This window comes from Mastomys coucha, unplaced genomic scaffold, assembly GCF_008632895.1.
Source record: "Mastomys coucha isolate ucsf_1 unplaced genomic scaffold, UCSF_Mcou_1 pScaffold9, whole genome shotgun sequence".
NCBI lineage: Eukaryota > Metazoa > Chordata > Mammalia > Rodentia > Muridae > Mastomys > Mastomys coucha.
Genome location: NW_022196915.1, coordinates 19,224,192 through 19,244,684, shown reverse-complemented (window position 1 = coordinate 19,244,684; position 20,493 = coordinate 19,224,192). Strand labels below are relative to the sequence as shown.

At 45.6% G+C, this 20,493-nt stretch overlaps 1 protein-coding gene across 10 annotated transcripts in view; it reads right to left on the bottom strand.

The window, feature by feature from the left end:
- Drgx (dorsal root ganglia homeobox) overlaps positions 1–20,493 on the bottom strand; it is a 35,276-nt gene that overhangs the window by 5,733 nt on the left and 9,050 nt on the right. For all 10 annotated transcript variants that reach the window (XM_031362546.1, XM_031362541.1, XM_031362543.1 and 7 more), the window contains exons 4-6: positions 20,383–20,484; positions 17,395–17,573; positions 17,197–17,309 (exon numbers count right to left, since the gene is read on the bottom strand). In XM_031362546.1, the coding sequence (XP_031218406.1) occupies positions 17,197–17,309; positions 17,395–17,573; positions 20,383–20,484 (394 nt within the window). The remainder of the gene's footprint in view (positions 1–17,196; positions 17,310–17,394; positions 17,574–20,382; positions 20,485–20,493) is intronic.

The window sequence follows — 20,493 nt, the reverse complement described above, 5'->3', positions numbered from 1 at the left end:
ACCAGCCAGGATGGAAAGGCAGATGAGACACACAGGAGAGAGACTTCTATGGTAGCCTCAACAGCAAGCAGGAAACAATGGTAACAGGATGGTATTTAACAGGGAGACATGTAGAATCTATGATCTGTGCCCAATGATCCAATTGTCCAAAGTAAGATCTGGTTTGTCAATAAGCAGGTTGTCAAATGTGACTTTATGGGGAATTTGTTGTGACACCATAATGCCATAAGCTGCCTTAATAAGGCAGACCACAGAAGAAGGAGCAGGGTAAAAATTGTCTTCCTCTTTGTGGTGGCTACACCATGCCTTACAGCTTCCATCAGCAGAGTCCTAGAGGCCCCTCTAGGGAAGGGGGCTGACACTCCAAATTGTGGGCTACACACATATATCCATTTATATTGCCAGCAGCCAACATCTCCCTGAAATCTCACAGCCATTTTTAAATAAAGAAAACAATGCCTCCCATTATATAGAATCCCTATAAAGTTTTAAACTCTTGAATTCTCAGTAATTTGGCAGTATGGATAGGACACCAGATGTCTCCACAGGCCAGCATCCCAAACAGCCCCCGGGGCCAAAACACTTCTGAGAATTTGAGATAACAATAGTGGGCTCCATCCTCCCTGTTTCCAGAGTGGTTGATTAACAAAAAACTATAGTGAGGAAAATTCAGGCCCGAGTCCCATACAGGGCCCAGGAACCATCCTTGCAAAACCCTTGCCAAGTGCCTCGGGTTCTTGTACATGCATTTCTGACTTTAAAAAGTACAGTGTAAAAAAATGTGGCTGTTCTCTATATTACCTACCAGCAAACATGTTGGTAGATAATATAGAGAAAACAAAATTACATAAACAGCTTTTTAAAAAGCTCAAAACACATAATAACCAAGGCCATTCAATACTAGAAAAAGCTGTACAAAAGGTTATCTGAGGGCTAGAGAGAGAGCTAGTGGGTCACGCTTGCTGAGTAGGAATAGGGACCTAAGTTCAGATCCACAGAACCAACAAAAAAGCTTGCTTCGATGGTAATTGCCTATAACTTCAGTGTTGGGAGACAAAGACAGGCACATTCTGGGCGTTCACTTGCTGGATGAAATGGTGAGCTCCACATTCGTTTTGAGATCCTGTCTCAAAAAAACAAGGCAAAGTGATTGAGGAAGATAACTGTTGGATTCCACTCACACTTGAACAAGTGAACGCACACATTAATATGGACAGAAGTTATATAATGTGAGTGTGTGTATGTATGCAATCATACATAGAAACACATAAATAAAATTTTGAAAAATGTTTAGAAAAAGATGACTTTAAGCTATCACAACAGAGACTGGCAAGCCACACAAAATGAGGTTGTATGTGTCTCTGAAATCATACATTTGTGACTATTAGTGACAGTGACATCAAGTTAGCCAGAGGAGAGGCTCAGCACTCTTCTCTAGTGCTTCAGGGAAGTGATGAAGATATTTGGAAAATGTAGATAACAAAATCGAGTCATCAGGACGAAAGGTTGTCTCTTGGTCCAGCGAATTGAAAGAAGGTAATTTTTGAAGTGTGACCCTGGCACAATAATCCAGGCAAGACCATAAACTTTTTTTTTCTGTCTGTGATAGATCACACTCTGGACGAGCCCAATACCACATGAAAATATTACAAATTGGAAATTTAACCTAATAAAGCCAACCCACCCCACATCCAAGCTCAGCCTGACCACCTGCACATGCCCAGAACACTAACATTAGTCCACAGCTGAGCAAAACCACTCAGCACCCAGCCTACTCTATAAGACAGAGTCTGACCCCTCAGATGGCTCTATGAGTACCACACAGAACTGAGAATGAAGATGAGTAGGCGGTGTGCCTTCCAACCAACCATGTAAGGTCCAAATTTAAGCCCTGAAGCCATCATGATGCCAAGACCTTCCATCATCCCAAGCTTCTGAATTCACTTCAACTCCCTAAGTTACAGCTGAGATCTAGTCTAGAAACCCACCAGTTCTAAGTCCTCAAACACTTGTAACATCCACAATCCTGCAGAAATCAGAGAGCAATTCAAAGTCCCAGCTCAGGGCGTCTCTAATTTCCTCTTCTAATCAGCCTGATTTGTTCTGAGTGTCCCAGAGGATGGCCCAGAGAACAGGTGATGGGCATCAATACGCTCCTTGCAGCAACACTTCCATCTGTGTGCTCCCTACCCTGCCGTGGGGACAATGCCATGGGGACAATTCCTGCACTGTTTCACAGACCAGCAAACTTCCCACCTGACCCAGAGACAGAGTCTATTCTGTTGGGAGAATTTTTAAGAGGTAAGATAAAACAAACATTCAAAGCCCTAGACCTGAGGCTCCTGATTTCTAGCCCTGAGGAGGCAGAGGTATATAAGCTGGAGAGGGGCAGCCTTCATCTTTTTATTTCTTCTTTCCAACTTGCTTTGCTTTAATTTATCAAAACCTATGATCATGGTTGGGCCAAAAATTAAATTCTCTACAAAAGTAGGTGTTCTGGTGTGGCACATGGCAATGGGCCTGTTAGTCAATGTCAGGTACAGATTTTATTGCTGCTATGTTAAAATTGCACTGTAGGAGAGAAGTCAGTGCCATGAAAAAGACATGAACTAATAAATATTACGCTAAAAGTAAGTTTGGGGACAGGAAGTCAGTGTGATGCAACTTCAACATATGTGTGAGCCCCCAAAATTTGTATATTGAGACCCTAATCCTCATACTAATGGTCCAGAGAAGCAGAGTGTTTGAAGGTCAGAAGGGAAGATTTCACAGTGCTCTGTAGGAGCCTAGAAGGCGGGAAGGACAAAGATTGATAAACAGATGATAGCTAGATTATAGATAATAGATAGATAGATAGATAGATAGATAGATAGATAGATAGATAGGAAGAAAGAGAGAAAGAAAGAAAGAAAGAAAGAAAGAAAGAAAGAAAGAAAGAAAGAAAGAAAGAAAGAAAGAGAGGGAGAGAGAAAGAAAGGAAACATAAGGAACATACACAGCTGTCCACAGTATCTGTGGGGAATTGGTACCAGGGCTTCTGCAGATACCAAAACCCATGGATGCTCAAGTCCTTTAAGTAAAATGGCATAATGTTTGTCATTTTTCTTACTCCTCCCCTAAACTTTAAATCATTGCTAAACAGCCTGTAATAAATACCTAAGAAAATATCAGTGTTATGAGGATAATTATGCTGTATTCTTTACTGTATAGTAAACAGAAAAATGTCTATACATGCTAATATAGACACAATTTTCTATTTCTTTCTCTGAGGTTGGTAGAATCTTTAGATGTAGAACCCTCAGTTACAGAAAGCCAATAGCAGGCATATAGGGTATTTGCACATATATATATAGCATGTTGGTTTTATATCATAGATATATATAAATTTATAATGTTGAAATTTTTTTAGAAAGATACCATTTTTAATTTTAATAATAAATTTAAATTTATAAATAAGTTACAGAGGGGAAAAAAGGTTGCACAATACCAACACAAGAGTGGCTAGTTCTGGTTGCTGGTTATGAATCATCTTTTATTTGCATTGTATTACATTTCCTACATTTCCTAAGCTAACTGGGCATTGCTCTCACCAATAGCATGTCTGGTAGTTCTTGTATCCTATGCTTTCCTGTCTGCTCCCATGCAGACGATGGGACAGATGTTGCTCAAATCCCCTGAAGCTACAAAGACTGTATCCTCAGCCCAGCAAAGACTCTGAATGGCTAATGGTTTTCAGCTGCACTGGACTATTAGTACAGACATGGAACTGAGGATGCACCATGAGATTCACCAAGGAACACTCTATCTCCCACTCAGTGAGAGCTGACATCTCATCACATGAGACCCAAGCCTGCAACATACCCCAAAACCTACCTACCTCCAGCCCACTAACTTCTTCCATCATTTGAGAACTATGTGGTCCTTAAATGCAGTCTGAAGATTGTTTTGTTTGGGAAACATGCTAACTCCTGGACACTAAATTAAAACATACAATTAGATTTCCATTAAGTTACAGCAAATTCTGCTGAACTGATCTAATCGGCCTCTATCCCTATATGACATCATGCTTTAAAGGCTTGGCCTGAACATAAATACTTAATGTAATAAATACAGTCTGAAATATTTGATCTCCTTGGCAGCTTAATTGATCTACTGCAGAGACTGACAGGAAAAATTAAGTTAGCTCTGTCTCGACTCTGCCAATAGCACAGTTTCCTCCTAAAGGGCCATGTGATCTGATGTGGGTGGCAGGTAGCATTCTGGTACACTGTTTCCTTGTTGAACATTCCCGCCAAGTGTAGAAACTGGACAAAAACAGAGATTCACAGAGTCATGAGACATTTCTTATCAATACCATAGTCCTTCTGCTTCTTAATCAGATGAAACAATGAAGAACCATATCTCTGAGCGCCCTTGCCTATTCCTTACATTCTTAGAGAGAATCTATGCGAGAGTCTGGGTGGATGCCCATGATACTTTCATCCTGGTTTTAACAACTGTGGCTAGGTGTGCTCGTCATTACCAGATACACCACAAAGCCAAATTCATATCCAGACACTGTCTTCTATCACAGACCCTGAGTACTTGTTTCTGTTCCTACTCTGTGCAGTACTATGAGATATTTGCTTATGTGTGCACATGCCTCCAAGCTTGGTATAAGCACCCTTCTCCAACTCCTGATCCCAGAACCAAGCAGTGTCATTTACATGCAATGCAAACACTCAGTAAATATCTTTGGGGATGGGGAAAGAGAAGGACTCTGTCTTTCCTGGAGATTTGGCATATGCCAGTGTCTCAAGATATCTATTTCAAGCCTCCTCATAGGAGGAAACCCTATGGTCAGGGCAGTTACACGCTGTGATTAATACCAAAAGCATCAAGCTATTTTAGCAAGATCCTTTAGCACTCTTAACCCCGAATCACATACCCTCTGTTGACACTCTCTAATACATATGAACCCAATGTCTCGACATCCACTCAGAAAACACTCATAGACTGGGACCAATTCTGCTCACAATTGCTACCAGGTCTTTGATGCAGTCTCAGGGATAGTGGGGGTGTCCTGTTTCTGCCTGAATGCTTTTCTAGAGCTTTAAAAAATATATGTGAGCAGCGCCCAGATCTGAGAACCCTCAGCACAGCCAAAGCTAATGCAGAGGCATGTATAGGCTGTTTTTCTGGCTGCCTCTCTCAGCCTCTGGCACCAGCTGAACACTTCCTCTCAGCTCCCTGCACTCCAGGGCCCCATTGATTAGTAGGAAGGGCAAACCCATCAGCACCCATAGGAAATGACTTCCAGAAAATGAACTGTAGGCTTTAAGCTAGAAGATGACAGCAGGTGCCTGTCAAAGAAACATAATCAATCTGGGAGCCTGGCATGGGGTCTCAGAGAGGGACACTTACTTGGGTCACTAACTTGGCTTGCAACTGTCAGATGTACCCTATGACCTTGAGCAGTAGTATTGCCTCTGCTGGCCTCAGTTTCTCGCACTGCTACAGAGAGAGAGGTAGGATATTCTTTACAAATCATGAGTGCCAGGTTCTCCACCCCTCTAGAATTTGGAGTTTGAACTTCACCTCAAAGGCCCATGAATTATTGGAGGGTAGTCCCCAGCCTGTGGTGCTGTTGAGGTGGTGGAGCCTTTAGGCCATTGGAGGAATTGAAGGGGACATTGGACCCTGATCCCTGTCCTTCCTTCCCTTTGCTTCTCAGCTGCCATGACATAACAGTCCTCTGCTAATACATGCTCCAGCTGGAAGGTTTTATGCAGCCAAAGGCTCAGAACAAAAAGGCAATAGAACAAAAGGACTGAAACTTCAGAATCCATGAGCTTAAATAAACTTCTCTTCCTTTTAAGTTTAATATCTCAGATATCTGGTCACAATCCCATGAAGCTTGCACTGATACTGAATCATGAACAACAGCCTGGAGAGGAATCGGGGGCTGACCCAATTACTTTCCGCCTGAAGAATGGCCATGTTCTGTTCCTCAGATGCCCTGCTCCCCTAAACATCTGTGTTTTGGAATCCTGGAGGACCGTACTGGTTTCCTGGGGCATGGTGCACTGCCCATGTACCATGGACCTCTATCACTGTACCCAGAGGCCACTTTCTGGGTGAGCAAATGCCTGTGGGGTATAAAGTCCCCTGCCCCAGACATCTAAGCACCAATCCCTTATCACACTCAACTCAACTTCTGCTCCTTGTCATTTTGACCCTAAAAGCAATTCCTACTACTTACTGGAATTGCTGTGCCAGGCTTAGAGACATACCTACCTACCATTAGCACCACTATGTGTGGCCACGATGACCCTCCTTTCACCGATGACCGGGGAACAAGAAGGAGACTGTGCTGTTTTATTCCACATGTCTTGTGCATGCCTTCTTCTTGCCCAAGAAGCCCTCACCCCTGGGAACCTCCTACACCTCCTTCAAACCTCCCTCCCTCCTCTGAAAAATGAGTGCGTGCCTCTCTGCATGCCCATCACCTGACTCAAGGATTCAGAGCTAACTGGACTCCCTCTCCACCCTTATCCTAGCCCCCAGCCCTCTAGGCCCTTATCATAGGGACATGGCTAAGCCACTGCTGGATGCTTAGCCCTAGAGTAGTCTGTAATGCTATGCTGATACTGGATGAACAAGAAAGCTCAAGATTTCCAAGGAACACAGACAGCAACAGTGAGGACTGGGGTCAATATCCCTAACCATTCCTAAAGAGCCCTTCCTCCACCCCCGAGTGTCATGGCCTTCTCCCCTTCTTCACCCAAGCTTCGTTATCTTCCACTCTACAAATCTCATGTGCTATGGCAGAAGTGAGTGTCTTGGAAGGGTCTAGAGGTTAGTCAGCTATGGCCAACACCCTCAAAGTGTGGATAGCAAGAACTGGGAAGTGAGCTGAATTTAAAAACAAGCATCCCAGTTCAGATCACAAAATCAATACATTCCTTACAACTGTGGTTGTTGGTCCCAAAGAAAGCTTTCAAAGAAACATATCTTCCAGAACACAGTCCCTGGGAAATCCCCTCATTTAGGTCTGGGCTGGCCCTGGGATTGGCTCTAATCACCACAATGTAGCAAAAATGGAGCCCATCCTGGCTTCCATGATCTGGAAGGCTTGCCTATCTCCTGATTTTACACTCTTAGAATCTTAACACCAACTCAAGCCCAGTCTAGAATCAGAGAAGTCACAGAGAGAAAGAAGAGGTGTCCCTGCTTCATAGGCTGCCTGTCCAAAACCCTGTCTCTATATAACTGAGACCATCATTCATATATATATATATATATATATATATATATATATATATATATATATCAGGCTCAGCTGACATCTGGCTTACAATCTCCTGGGAGATCCCAAGCAAAAGTAGCAGAACTGCCCAGCAGAGCCCAGCCAGTCCTTAGAACTATGAGAGAATAGAAGAGCTGCTGGTTTCTTATATAATTGGCCCACTGTATTCATTCCTACATTCAGCAAACCTCAGAAGGAACATATTTTCTGTTCAACGTATACAGAAATGCTTCTTGAAATCACTCCCCAAACAACAACTTGCTAGACATTTAAATTGCATCAAGGATGATAAGTAACCTAATGGTGATTTAAAATGGACAGGAAAGGGATGCAGATTATATGCAGACACTACAGCCTTTAATATTTATACACTTTGGTGTCTATAGATACTAAATAAAATCCATTCTGGATTTTATCCATAGAGGATACTGGAACCAATCAGCACCAGAAACCAAAGGACAAGTGTGCTAAGATTTGGGGTAATCACAGCTAAGTAAAGCTAAACCAAAACCTGGATTAGAGGTTCTGTGAAAGTAAAATCAACAAATGCTGGTGACATGGGCAAATAGGAACACATGTTCACAACTGGTGAGAGTGAAAACTGGTAAGGCCACTGTGGAAGTCATCCGATGTCTCTAAAGAAAGCTGCAAAGTAGGCCACGATATGGGAGAGTCAATCGAAAGAACCTGGGAAAATGCTAAAGCAGGGGTTCTCAACCTGTGGGTCAAGACCCCTTTGGAAGTTAAACAACCTTTTTACAGGAGTAACACATCAGATATCCTTCATATCATATATTTACATTATGATTCATAACCATAACAACATTACAACTATGAATCAGCAATAAATGTAATTTTATGGTTGGGGGGGTCATCACATGAGGAACTGTATTCAAGGGTTGATCACAGCAGTGGGAAGGCTGAGAACCACTGGTCTACAGGGAAACCTGCTACTTTGTAAGCTAATTGTAAATAAACAAAGTCACAGATCAATCTCTTCATGATAATAAATGCAAACGGCCTAAAGAAAATATTAGCAAATCAAATCTGGCAATCTATAAAAAGGAAAACATGTCACATCTAATTTGGGTTTCCTTCAGGAATGTGCAGTTGGTTTAACATTTTAAAATCCAATCAACATAATTCATCTTATTAACATAAAAGAAAATAGAGACCATGGGAGCAGCTGCAAAGAAACATCTGATGATGTTCTGTGTCCACTCACAATGCTGATTTTAACTTACAAGCTAGGACAACAAGGGAGTAGCCCCTTTGATAAGGGGCAACTTGAAAGAGAAAGATGAGCCAGGCATGATGGCACACTCCTGACTTCAGCATTGTCGAAGCTGAAGCAGGTGGATTTTGAGTCTGAGGCCAACCTGAGCCAGAACATATGTGAACCTCTTTTCTTGAAACATGAAAGGCTGAGACTACAGCTTTGTGGTTGGTTGTGGTTAATGTGTGAGACACTGGAATCAAGCCTTAAGCATCACAAATAGGTAAGTAATGAAGATCATAACCAGGATTGTGAGGCCTCAAGAACTTTTCCAGGAGAGCAAGAATAGGACAAGGCCATCAGCAGGAATCGAAGATGGTGGAGGCAGATGTGGTAGCGAACACCTGTAATCCCAGTGCTGGGGAGACCAGCTTGGGGCGTAAGTGAGTTCCAGGTCAGTCTGGGCTGCACTGTGAGACCCTGTCTCAAAAAAAAAGAGATGTAATATTGTATAAGTCTGTTCACTTTAAAAGTCTACAACAGCAGTCTCAAAATGCCTACATCTCATCTAAAGAAACAGGGAGTCTCGGGGCTGAGGAAACCAGAAAATGACTGTCAGTGGAGCTGGGGAAGATGGTTACAGTGCAGGCTGGGCAGCACAATGAGTGGCGTGATACATTAACTGTATCTCAACAAAACTAGGCTTGAAAGTCAGATTAGCACAGGACTGCCTGATAGCATCATTTTCTACTCCAGACTGGTCAGGAAGCAGGGGCAGGAGGATAACATGAGCCCAGGAGCTCAGGGCTGATGGAGTCAATATAACAGGACCAAGCTAATGATAAAATAATAAAAAAATTACTGTACCAGAAAGTCTAACCATCAAAGCCAGATGAGAAAAGAGTGTACAACTGTGTAAAAAAGAGACAAACTATACTTAGAGATAACCTTCTCAATTATATGAGCCATCGCAGAGAATCCATAGCTAAACCTAATTACATATCTAAATCTTACCAGCATGAGGCTGAGTCTGAGAAACTAGACTCCCCGAAATGCACAGTATGATTGCCTTTATCTTCAGTCATGTGCCACTTGAAGATGGGAGTGTCCTCCGAGAAACACATAGACAGTTTTGCCATGTGTGAAGGATCGTCAGAGTGCACTGAGATAAGCTGTTACTGCAACACTGATAGGCAGTTAGAATATTATAAGGCACGTGTGGGCTTTGGCTGAAACATCATGGCATGCACATGTGTTGTGGTGTATGGGATGCGGGGTGTGTGTGTGTATGTGTGTGTGTGTGTGTGTGTGTGTGTGTGTGTGTGTGTACAGAAAGTTCAAATGGTCAAGACTACAGTGTTCCAGAATGTCTAGTTCGGTGGGAAAGCTACCTCATCCCCTCATCCTAAAAGTCAAGGTTGACTGCATTTAGGGTAAAGCAAGGTGACATGACCAGAATGGGAACCGTGGAGTCAGGGTTCCTGGGAAACAACTGAGGTGGTAGCATTGTGCTCATTTCCCTCCTGGAGCCCCGGGTGCATGCCTTATGAGTATTCCTAATGAATGGTCTTTAGATGTGTCTTTATTTGTTTGTTTCTATGGTAGCCAGTCTTACAATAGAACACACACTGTCATCAAGCTTGGGAGTCCCCTCCCTATGTCTCAGGTGCTAGGACTGTAGGCCGGGCCTGCCACTGCTGACTCAAAATATATTTCTAAGAACTGTCATCTTAAAAAAAAGAAGACCGTCGTTAAAGAAGGACTGGAGAACGTTTTTTAGGGAGCTCTGGAGAGGAAACAGTCCCCCTCTGGCTCTGGTTAGCCCCCTGGGCGGGCAAATTCTGACTGGCTAACCCAGACTTGTTCATATCAGAAACTGGGCGTTGTGGCTTGGCCTAGAAGCCAGAGGTAAGAGGGCACTTGGTGGCTCCCTGAGGTTTCAGAAGGGACGTTGGCAGGACCCTCTCCCAGTGCTACATCCCCTTTGTCCTCAAGCATGCCTCGTGCAGGCCTGAGACTGCTGAGAGCCAGTGTGCTTGAGGGTAATGCTGCTGCATCCTCTTCAGACTTCACACCTGAGGCTTCAGCCAGCCAAGTGTAGCCAGGATCGCAATGGCTACAGTCCTACCCATCCCTGCTCCTTCTTGGCCAGGGTGTCTACTAGGCCCAGGTCATCTGCCCAGGAATAGCTGACAAGAGGAAAAAAGGGGTCAGACCTCACTGTGCTACTCTGCTGCTACCTCAAGCCTGCCTGCAGCCTGCACAGAGAACCTCCACCATGAGCCCTGCCCCGGAAAGGAAGGGTGCCCTTTGGGAAAGTCTGCGGATGCCACTGCCCAGCCCAGAGGTAGCTTACTGTGGCTCTCAGAGCATGCGCAGAGCAGGCTATGAGCTGTGGAAGCGCTCCCCTGACACTTTCGGTTCTGTGACTTGAAGTTAGAGGCAGGGAGCTAAGCAACTCAGCCCTCCGGAGATCATCTTCCTCTGCTGCCAGAGGCTCTCCTGCCCCCAGCAGTTCCTGAGCACCCACTGCCGGCACTGCCTCCAGAACAAACCCAAGCGCTTCCACGGCTGTTAATGTCTTCTATATTAACGAAACGTGAACACGAGGCTGTCCACTAAGACAACACACAAACACACAAAAAAAGTCTCAGTGCTGTCCTCTGGACACCTGTTTACTGTTCTGTACGCCTTCCCTGTCCAAGCAGGGTCCTGTGACTTTCCAAGTTGACCATTTGCATGAAACAATCAGCCATGCTATGTGTAAGCCAGGCCAACCTATCTACCTACCCAGTGTGAGTTCTCTCTCAGCATTCCACAAGCAAAGCACATGACCTAGAAAGCTCCATGACATCTTACAAGCCTTGTGAAGGCCTTTTGGCATCACGGTAGATATGAAGAAAGGGGTCAGTGGATGGAACATCGCAAGGGCAACAAAGCTCCGGGAGAGAGAAGTCTCAGGGAACAGACTCTCCTGTGGGTCCATGAGAGACGAGCATTGTCACCGAGTGAAAACAAAGGACTCCGAGTACTAGTGGCATGCAGTTCAGTGAGCACCTCCATGAGCTGTCCTCACACATGGCCTCCTCATTCCATCCCATGAACACACACACTCCCCTTACTCTGCTAACACACACACACACACACACACACACACACACACACACACTAACTTTTTTAAATTTTAAAACTTAAAAGGCTAGAAAAAGGGAAAACTCAGGCCATACCAGCAAAGCCATTCCAGAGCCCTTGCTTGGAATCCGCACTAGCCTGTGCACACTGATTAAGGAGAAATGTTATTTCACTCTGTCCCCAATGAGCAGTTTCCCAGCCAGGGGAGCCAGCCACTTCACTCTCATGGAGGCTTCCCAGTAAGCCTGGAACGACTTCTCATACCTACCCTCTGCGCATTCCTCATAGCTGCTACACTCGAGGCTCCCCAACCTCTTCCCATCAAAGTCTGCCATTGCCCACTTCCCAGAAGTCCTCTGTTTCCCACCGCCAGAGTCCCCCTGCTGACCAGCTCAGATGCACCCTCCTGGTGCGCACTTCACCATCCCCCACGCGCCCCACAGCGCTTCCTCTGTAAGCCCTGTAGCCCATAAACCTGACTGGCTACAGAGCAACAGCACCAGAGGACAGAGTAAGAGGCTTCTGCCCTCACCTTCTGGGCCCGAGACAGACTCATGAGTCCAGCCTTCAGCACATGCACAGAAATGATGGGATGTCGGGATTTTTCAGAGTAGCCAACGTTGGCTTCTCCAGCCAAATTCCACGCCCTTCTCTCATTATGAAATTCCAAGGAGGGAAAATTGGTCCCTCTGATTTCCTAAGGAAGCTGCCATCTAGAGCTACCTGCTACCGACTGCTTAGACTGTTCATAGGCCAGAGGAAGGTCAAGAGTCCCTCTCCTGCACACTTTCTGGATCATGCCTCCTCTCAATTACCTTAACATTCAAAAAGCAGGTGGGGATCGTCCCATGGAATTTTGCACAGGATCAAAGGAAAAACTCAGGACTACAGACACTAAGCTGCTGGGGACCAGTCTGGCTTCCTACTCACAATGGAGGGGTGCTTAGTAGGCTTTGCCCTAACAATAGCCCCCATCCACCTCTGTGAGCCCAACATCTACCCCAACACTGCCAGATGTGAACAAATGACTTCCCTACCCTGAGCCTCAGTTTTTAATTTGTAGAAACACAGACAGGTTCTTCAGGCACATGTATTTTGAGCACATGTATATACGATGGTCTTCCCAGCTACCAGATGTAATTCCCTTAACTGGCCCAGGCCCTTGGACACTGATTTCAGTCCCAAGAAATAGAGATTAGTGGAGCCAGCAAGATCTGCCCAGGATCTGGGGGTGCAGGAAAAGGGGTGGAAACTGAGTCACACACCAAGGCTCCTGGAATGCAACCAAGCCCTAGAAAGTGGCCTCCTGCCCCAAGTCCAGATACAGCTATTCATTTCATTCTACAGCCTGAGACAAGTCAGGGAAGAAAGGAGGTCAGTCTTTGAGAGTCAGGACTCTGACCCATCTCCAAAGCATTTAACACATGTCTCACAAAACAGCTGAGTGTTAACCTCAAGAGTGTTTGGAAACCAACTTACAAAGAAGGAGACGTCTCAATCCTATATCCTGGTTCAGAGTTACCCCAAACATACCTCAGGAGCTGCAGAGCCTACCTGGGTTTACAGCAGAGTGTGATGCAGCCCCCAGGGATTTGTAGTGCAGAACACTATGTCCTTTCCAGAAAGAGCCATCACAGTAGGGAGTTGCAAATTTACATTATTCCAGCCAACGCAACCCAGGGCACCAGCCAGCCCACTAGTGATCTGTCTGAATCCCCTCCTTGTACAATACTGACTGTTACCACAAGAACTCAGTGGGACTAAGCAGAGGCGGTTTTCAATTATTGTTCATTCCTCTCCCTTTCCCCTGTGGCTTAGCTTGTAGGAGAGAAAAGAGGCAGATGCACAGAGAGGCCAAAGGGCATGGGGCCACAGAGAATGGCCAAAAGAGATCCCCAAGAGGGCTCTCTGCTAGGGAGGTATCTGCAGAGGAGAGTTGAACAGGAATACAAGGAGAACTCAGAAAGCAGACAGAGAGGAAGGGAAGAAAAATCTTTCTCATCCCAGTGGGCACCACCAAAAGGGCAGGGCAAGTCACCAATACCGTTCATGGGTGTGCTGTGTTGACAAGGCAACACTTGGAACATGGGAACTACTGGGAGCTCAGTGATCATCTTCCCCAAAACTCATGTTGACATCTTCACCCACAAGCTGACAGTGTCAGGAGGGAAGCCTCGGGGGGTGGGGGTGAACAAGGACACAAGCAGAGCCCTCCTGAGGGGAATGGAGCCCTTCAGAAGGAGGCCTGAGAACTTGTTCACTTGCTCTTTCTGCTGTGTACGTAGGTAGTCCAGAGCTGGGCCCTCAGTGGAGGCCCAGGCTGCCGCCATCCTGACTCTCAAGCTCCTAGAGCTTTAAGAAGCAAATATCTCTGGTTCTCACATCATGGTCTCCGAGCTTCTTTATAATTGTCCAAACATGTGAGACAGGAATGTTCCAAATAAAAACACATCTCCAACTTTTCTAGGAAATTCAGAAATTCAAAACTGTCCTCTCTCCCACTTGCCATCACCAGCTGACTTGATAGGCCACTGGCTTTTTGTGGGCAAAGCCTTCGAATCTTTCTCACCCCATCTCCACCTCTGCCCATCCCAAATCTGAGGGTTCCTCGGCATCATTCTTGTCTCTGGTAATGGAGAATTCTGCCTTTTACCCATGCCTGTCTTGAAGCAGAAAATGGCAAAGCAAAAGGGCCCCATGCTTCCAGAAAAGTTGACAAGAGTTCTCTCATACCTAGGGAGGCAAAGAATGAGGACACAGTTCAGTTTTCTCACGTTTGCCTTTCTAGAACACTGGTTCTCATCCTGTGGGTGATGATCCCTTTTGACAAAGCTGTATCTCCAGATCATATTTACATTATGATTCATAACAGTAGCAAAATTATACTTATGAAGTGGCAACAAAAATAATTTTATGGCCAGGAGTCACAACATGAGGAATTATATGAAGGTAGAAAACCATTGCTCTAGAAGCATCCAAGCGTGCTATGGGTCCCAACAGGTCTTGTTGTACCACCCTCTCTTTGTATCTAACCCTGGATCGTATCGAACCCGGAAGAGTGTATGGACCCAAGGACACAGGAGGCTGCCAGGCAGGCCCCTGCAAAGCACAGAGATGGGCCTGTATCTAGTAAGCACACAGTGATTCTTACCACTCTGCAGGGTTCTGACCATCCCAGATCCCCCAAAGCAATGTAGTATCAAAGGAACTCAGTTTCTAGCGTGCACTTGACAATCTCTGAGGTGCACAGCCCAGCTGCAGGGAATTAATGAAGGGGCAGAAAGGAGACAGGAGAAGGGGAAAGCAGGGAGGAGGATAAACGAGTATGTGAAGCTGGTCCGACTCAGCAGCAGCCCTGCTCCCAGCCCTGCCCTTTACCTTAGGACATCACCAATGTGGATGCTCCCTAAGACATGGATAACACAAACTCCAGCTCTGAACCTCTGCTCATCTACTTCTTTTGGACACTTCTACTCTTCCTTTCCTGAAATTTAGCTTTTACCCACTCCACCCTCCCCACTACAGGCAAAGCTCCACTGCAGGATTTAGCTCTATTTACCAAAGAGAGAGAAACCCCAAAATTACAAGAAAGGAGAAATGTGCAAATCACTCCCACTTACAGAGCTGGAGTGCAATGAGGGAAGCGTATGTTAATTAGAAGTAGCTATTCACTGCTGAATTGACCAGCAGTGTAGCTGACAGTGCCCCCTGCAGCTGATAGAGCTCCCTGCAGCTGTTAGATTTCACTATGGCTGACAATGCTCACTGCAGCTGATAGATTTTGCTGCAGCTGATAGATTTCACTGCAGCTGACAGAGCTCCCTGCAGCTGACAGAGCTCCCTGCAGCTGACAGAGCTCCCTGCAGCTGACAGAGCTCACTGCAGCTGACAGAGCTCACTGCAGCTGACAGAGCTCCCTGCAGCTGACAGAGCTCACTGAAGCTGACAGAGCTCACTGCAGCTGACAGAGCTCACTGCAGCTGACAGAGCTCACTGCAGCTGACAGAGCTCACTGCAGCTGACAGAGCTCACTGCGGCTGACAGAGCTCACTGCAGCTGACAGAGCTCACTGAAGCTGACAGAGCTCCCTGCAGCTGACAGAGCTCACTGCAGCTGACAGAGCTCCCTGCAGCTGACAGAGCTCACTGCAGCTGACAGAGCTCACTGTGGCTGACAGCACTATATATAGACTGATGGATACAATTGCTCCTGTGTAAAGATCAGCCCCTTGGATAGTGCCAGACTCCTCTGGGACTCTGAGCTGGCTAACATCCATCTCTGTGCAGGTTGCACATCCCTTGTCTAAAATGACTGAGACCACAGATGCTTCTGATATGGGATAACTTTTCTCTTTCCTTTCTCTCTCTCTCTTTCTTTCTTTAGATATGGGAAATATTTGAATATACATATTGAGGTGTCTTGGAGTTGGGCTGGAAGACTAATCACAAAGTTGGTTAAAGCTTCATGTGCATTGACACACTAAGCCTGATGGTAAGTCTGCACAATGATTCTAGCACCTCTGCCTTTTGACAGCTTCCTGTCCCGTGACGTGAGTATGGAATTTTCTATGTGTTGCATCACCTCTGACTTCAAAAGTTTGTGATTCGGGAGCATTTTAGAAGTCAGAGCTTTGAATTAGGGAAACTTGGGGTTGTAATTGTGTCCTGTGCATATGGCTGGAGGTTCCTCAGTGTGTGTGTGTGTGTGTGTGTGTGTGTGTGTGTGTGTGTGTGTGTGTGCATGTGCACATGTGTATGTGAGTGTGTGTGTATGTTTACTTTAATACATCTGCTATAGAGGAACTCCTTGGGAGCCAATGATATCTGAGACCACAAGACCATAGCACAGAATGAGCAACTGGTACACAGCCTAGGAGGACTCCTTACTGCCTGTTGCCACTCACATTCTCCTTGCTCAGACCAGCACAGCAGCCAGACTGACTAAACATCTCTAGTAGTGTTTGTTCTGTCTTGTTTTGTTTTGTTTTGTTTTGTTTTGTGGTCTGGAATCCAAAGACACCAGATGTGCCTTTACCTCTGAGGACAGTGCCCTCAGAAATCCCCAAGGATCAGCCCTGCAAAGGTCTTTGCTCTGGCCTTGACCAAACACCTACAGTAGATTTCCTACCTTCCATAATACTAGCCACTGACAAGACATCAAAAGTCCTACGAGTTCAGACCTCTACGCCCAGGAATCCCTGAGGAGCACAAATAAGCAAGATGCACATAGGAACAGGTTGAAAGCAGGGACAGCCACCTCCCAGAGCTTCCCCTTGAGCACCTTGAACTATGACGAGGGTGACTGTGGAAGCTGTGGAGTGGCTGCCTCTGAAAGGGTTGCCGCTAAGAAAAGCTCTGGGTTGGGAAAGATGATACTTAGTAACATCCACCTGCACTCTCTGGCTGTTTGAAATCAAACAGGACTTCAAGTGTGGAAATGGGTGGTGTCAGTGATCCTGCTGTGACTGGTAGGAACAGAAGGTTGCCCAGCAGAGACATCAAGGAGGCCAGACAGTCTCCACCCTCTCTACCAACCCCACCTCTGCACCAGTCAATCTTACCTTTCAGAGATGCCACATGGGACAGGGCCTGGGCATACGTGGCTGTGTTCAGGAGGGTCCCTGGCAAGCAGGAGGGGAAGAAAGGCCCGGCAGGCCCCACTGAGCGTCCCAGGCTGTCAAAAACAGAATGTTCCATTGAGGTCCAGCCTGTCTACAGAGCTACCCCAGACTCCTAATCCTAGGGTCAGCTAATCTTACCTCTGCTGGGCCTCCAGGGTCTCCTTCTTGCTCCGGGCCTGGTCCCCTGGGGGTGGAGAATTGATGTTCCTCACTGGCGGTGGTGTCACCTCTGCCATGGGTTCCTTGGCCCCTGGCTCCTGGTCAGAGGCCCCTCTCTCTGTCTTTCTCCATTTGGCTCTTCTGTTCTGGAACCAAACCTGAATCCCATAGGAAACACACCCATGGGAGACAGAGGGTCAGACAGGAGGAGCCTGCCATGACTCGATCCGATCACAGGCTCCAAGAGGCCCATGCCGACGCCCTCTGTTCTCCGTGGGCCCCAGACCTTCAGACCATAGATGGATCAGCTAAGCTGCTTCTGACAGGCACTTTCCAAGGACTAGTAAAGAGCAGAAAGCATCTAGTACTTTGCCCACAAGAAGGGAAAAGCATCGTCCTGTAGGAGTTTGCAAAGCTGAGCTGTCTCTGAGAACTGAGTTTGATGTGAAGTTTTCCCAGCAGGGATCTTGGTGAAAGCAATTTGCAAAATGCTGTCCCGGGGCTTCTCATCAAAAAAGACACACTCCACCTTCCAGCAAGCCCACACCTGTGCTCTGCCCTGAAGGATTGGTGTACACAAACAAATTCCTGACCAGCCGCCTGGGGCACCTAGGCAAGACCTTTTCTCTGGGGTTTAGGAATTCTGAATCTTGATTAACAAGTGTGGCTCAGGGTCCACAGCATCTCTAAGAGATAAGCTGTGCTGCTAAACCTAGTTCACAGACAGGGAGGTTCACTAACCTGCAGAAGCCGAGCGGCTTGGCTCAGGACCAGGATCCACACTTTCAGAGAAAGAAGGCAATGCTACCACCCCTAAGCATTGTTAGAAACACACACATGCAAAATACTGGGCACAGTGCACAGCTGGCCTACAGCAACTGGTCACTTAGTGAAGAGAGCTTACTATCCCATCAATTTAACATTAGGTCGGGACAAAGTTTGTATCTAACCTTGACCTTGGTACCTCCTTAGAAGCTGATGTTGAGTAACCCCTAAGTCTTGGGAGGAAAGAAAAAATAATTGCATTTCCCCAATAGAATCCTGGCAGCTCAAGATGTTCACAGAAGACAACAAAAGCCCATGGATCTATCTTCATATCACCCAGAGAGACCTCCCGTCTCCTCGACTTGTCTCTTCTTTCTTCTCAAAGACAATTTCTGTCTAAAAGTCAGGTTTGAACAGGCTTCTCTCCAGTTCCTAGAGCCAACCTCCCTCCTCCTCCGGCCAGGGCACACTGATAGGGAAAGAGCCTGGGTCTTTGAGGCTGAGCCCTCTGCCAGCCCACCGTATCTCTTAATTTTCTTTCTCCTTTAGCTGGGTTTCTTTCTTTCTTTTTTTAATTGTGTTGTCTTTTAATTGCACATATCAGCAAGCATTGAATAATGATTTTATCCATATTCTAAATTTAGGGCCGTTAAATGCAAAGCAAAATGCAGACACTTTCTGGTGTCTTAATTGAATGAAGGTCACAGCTATAACAACATTTAATTGAGCTATTTTTCATTATCATATTTTAATGACTTTGCACTGACAGTTCGCCTGCTTCTGAGGAAAGAGCATGATAGAGTCGTTTATTTCCCTATTTAGTTATTGTTTGACAACATCAGCTTCGATTAAGACCCTGCTTTATAGAACATTAATCATATTTGAATGAGCAAGCGGTATAAATGTAAACACATCTCCCTTCCCGCCACCGAGGCTCTTGTCCCCATACGGAAGCTGGCTGAGCGCTAGCTTGGCTGCCATTGTCTGCCTGCATAATAGCCAACAACAGCCTGGACAACAATTCTTGGCTTTAATTGTCACCTCCCCTATCTTACCCTTGCACCTTTCAGGGAGAAGTTATGATCTCCTACTTCTGAATGCTCAATAATTGTACCATTTATCTCAATTTGCAGTTCAGTCTTTAGGCAGCTATTGGCAAGCCGGCATTAAAAAAAGGAACTATAGACGGGGTCTGGGCCAAAGAACATTTTCATTCCCAAATAATAATCAGTTTAATTTGCCCGCATATGACCAATGATTCATGTTCAGATTTAATAATCAGGATCACATAATCTGATTATAGGGGAAATAATTTGTTTACAACCCCCAATTTACTGCTCAGAATTCCATTATCTCTCTTCAGCCATTGGTTTTTAAGAGATACTAACATGACCCAGGGGAACAGAAAGCAAACTATTATATTTCCTACAATTAGATCTTTGCATAGTCTTAACCCCAAGCTCCTACATAAAAAAGAACAGAAACAGCATGGAGGAAACCCCATAAATAAAATGAATATATAATTGTGCTCAAAGAATAACTGGCCTGGAGAGGCAGCACTGTAAGCCTCTCCCGCCCCGTGCTCACTTGGGTATGGCTGCCGGGCTAGGCACTTAAAAGCAGCTTTCAGAAAAGCAACGCAACTCAGTGGCAGCTGCTCCGCCCTGCCGGCAGGTCCATATCTTCTCGGCCCTTTTGCTGCTGCTGTTTAAAGATTTTTAAATTGCACGTGTTTTTCAGGTCCACTTTGCTCAAAGAGTCCGTGTGCGGGGGGGAAAAGTTGGGCATGATGCAATTTCTGGAAAGCAGATCCCGCCCTGCTTCCCATCTGAAATCGCGGTTCTCTGCAATTGACCGGCCTCACCCCAGAGCGGTCAGATCTGCTTTGCGAGTAGCATCTCAGCTTTTTTTTTTTTTTTCCAAAGCAAGGAAATGGATGTGCATTGATGTAATTTAGTACCTTAGAGACGCGGACAAATTAGTGTAGAACATTATCACTAGTTAATTATGAATGACCGATTAATCAACCTAATCTAATATTCCACATTATGTTGATGTTATTAAAGTGCATCATGAAAATGACAGATAGTCTTCATTTGCTTTCTTTGGCCAAATGTGCACTCTGCAGTCATGATGTCAAAAAAAAAAAAAAGTTTGCCAGTTTTAATATTAGAGAGTTAAATAATTTAAAAGAAGGTTTACCTGCACTCTGGCTTCTGTGAGGTTTATTTTCATGGCTAACTCTTCTCTGGTGAAGACATCTGGGTAGTGTGTTTGGGCAAAGACTGCCTCCAGAGCTTCCAGCTGGTAAAA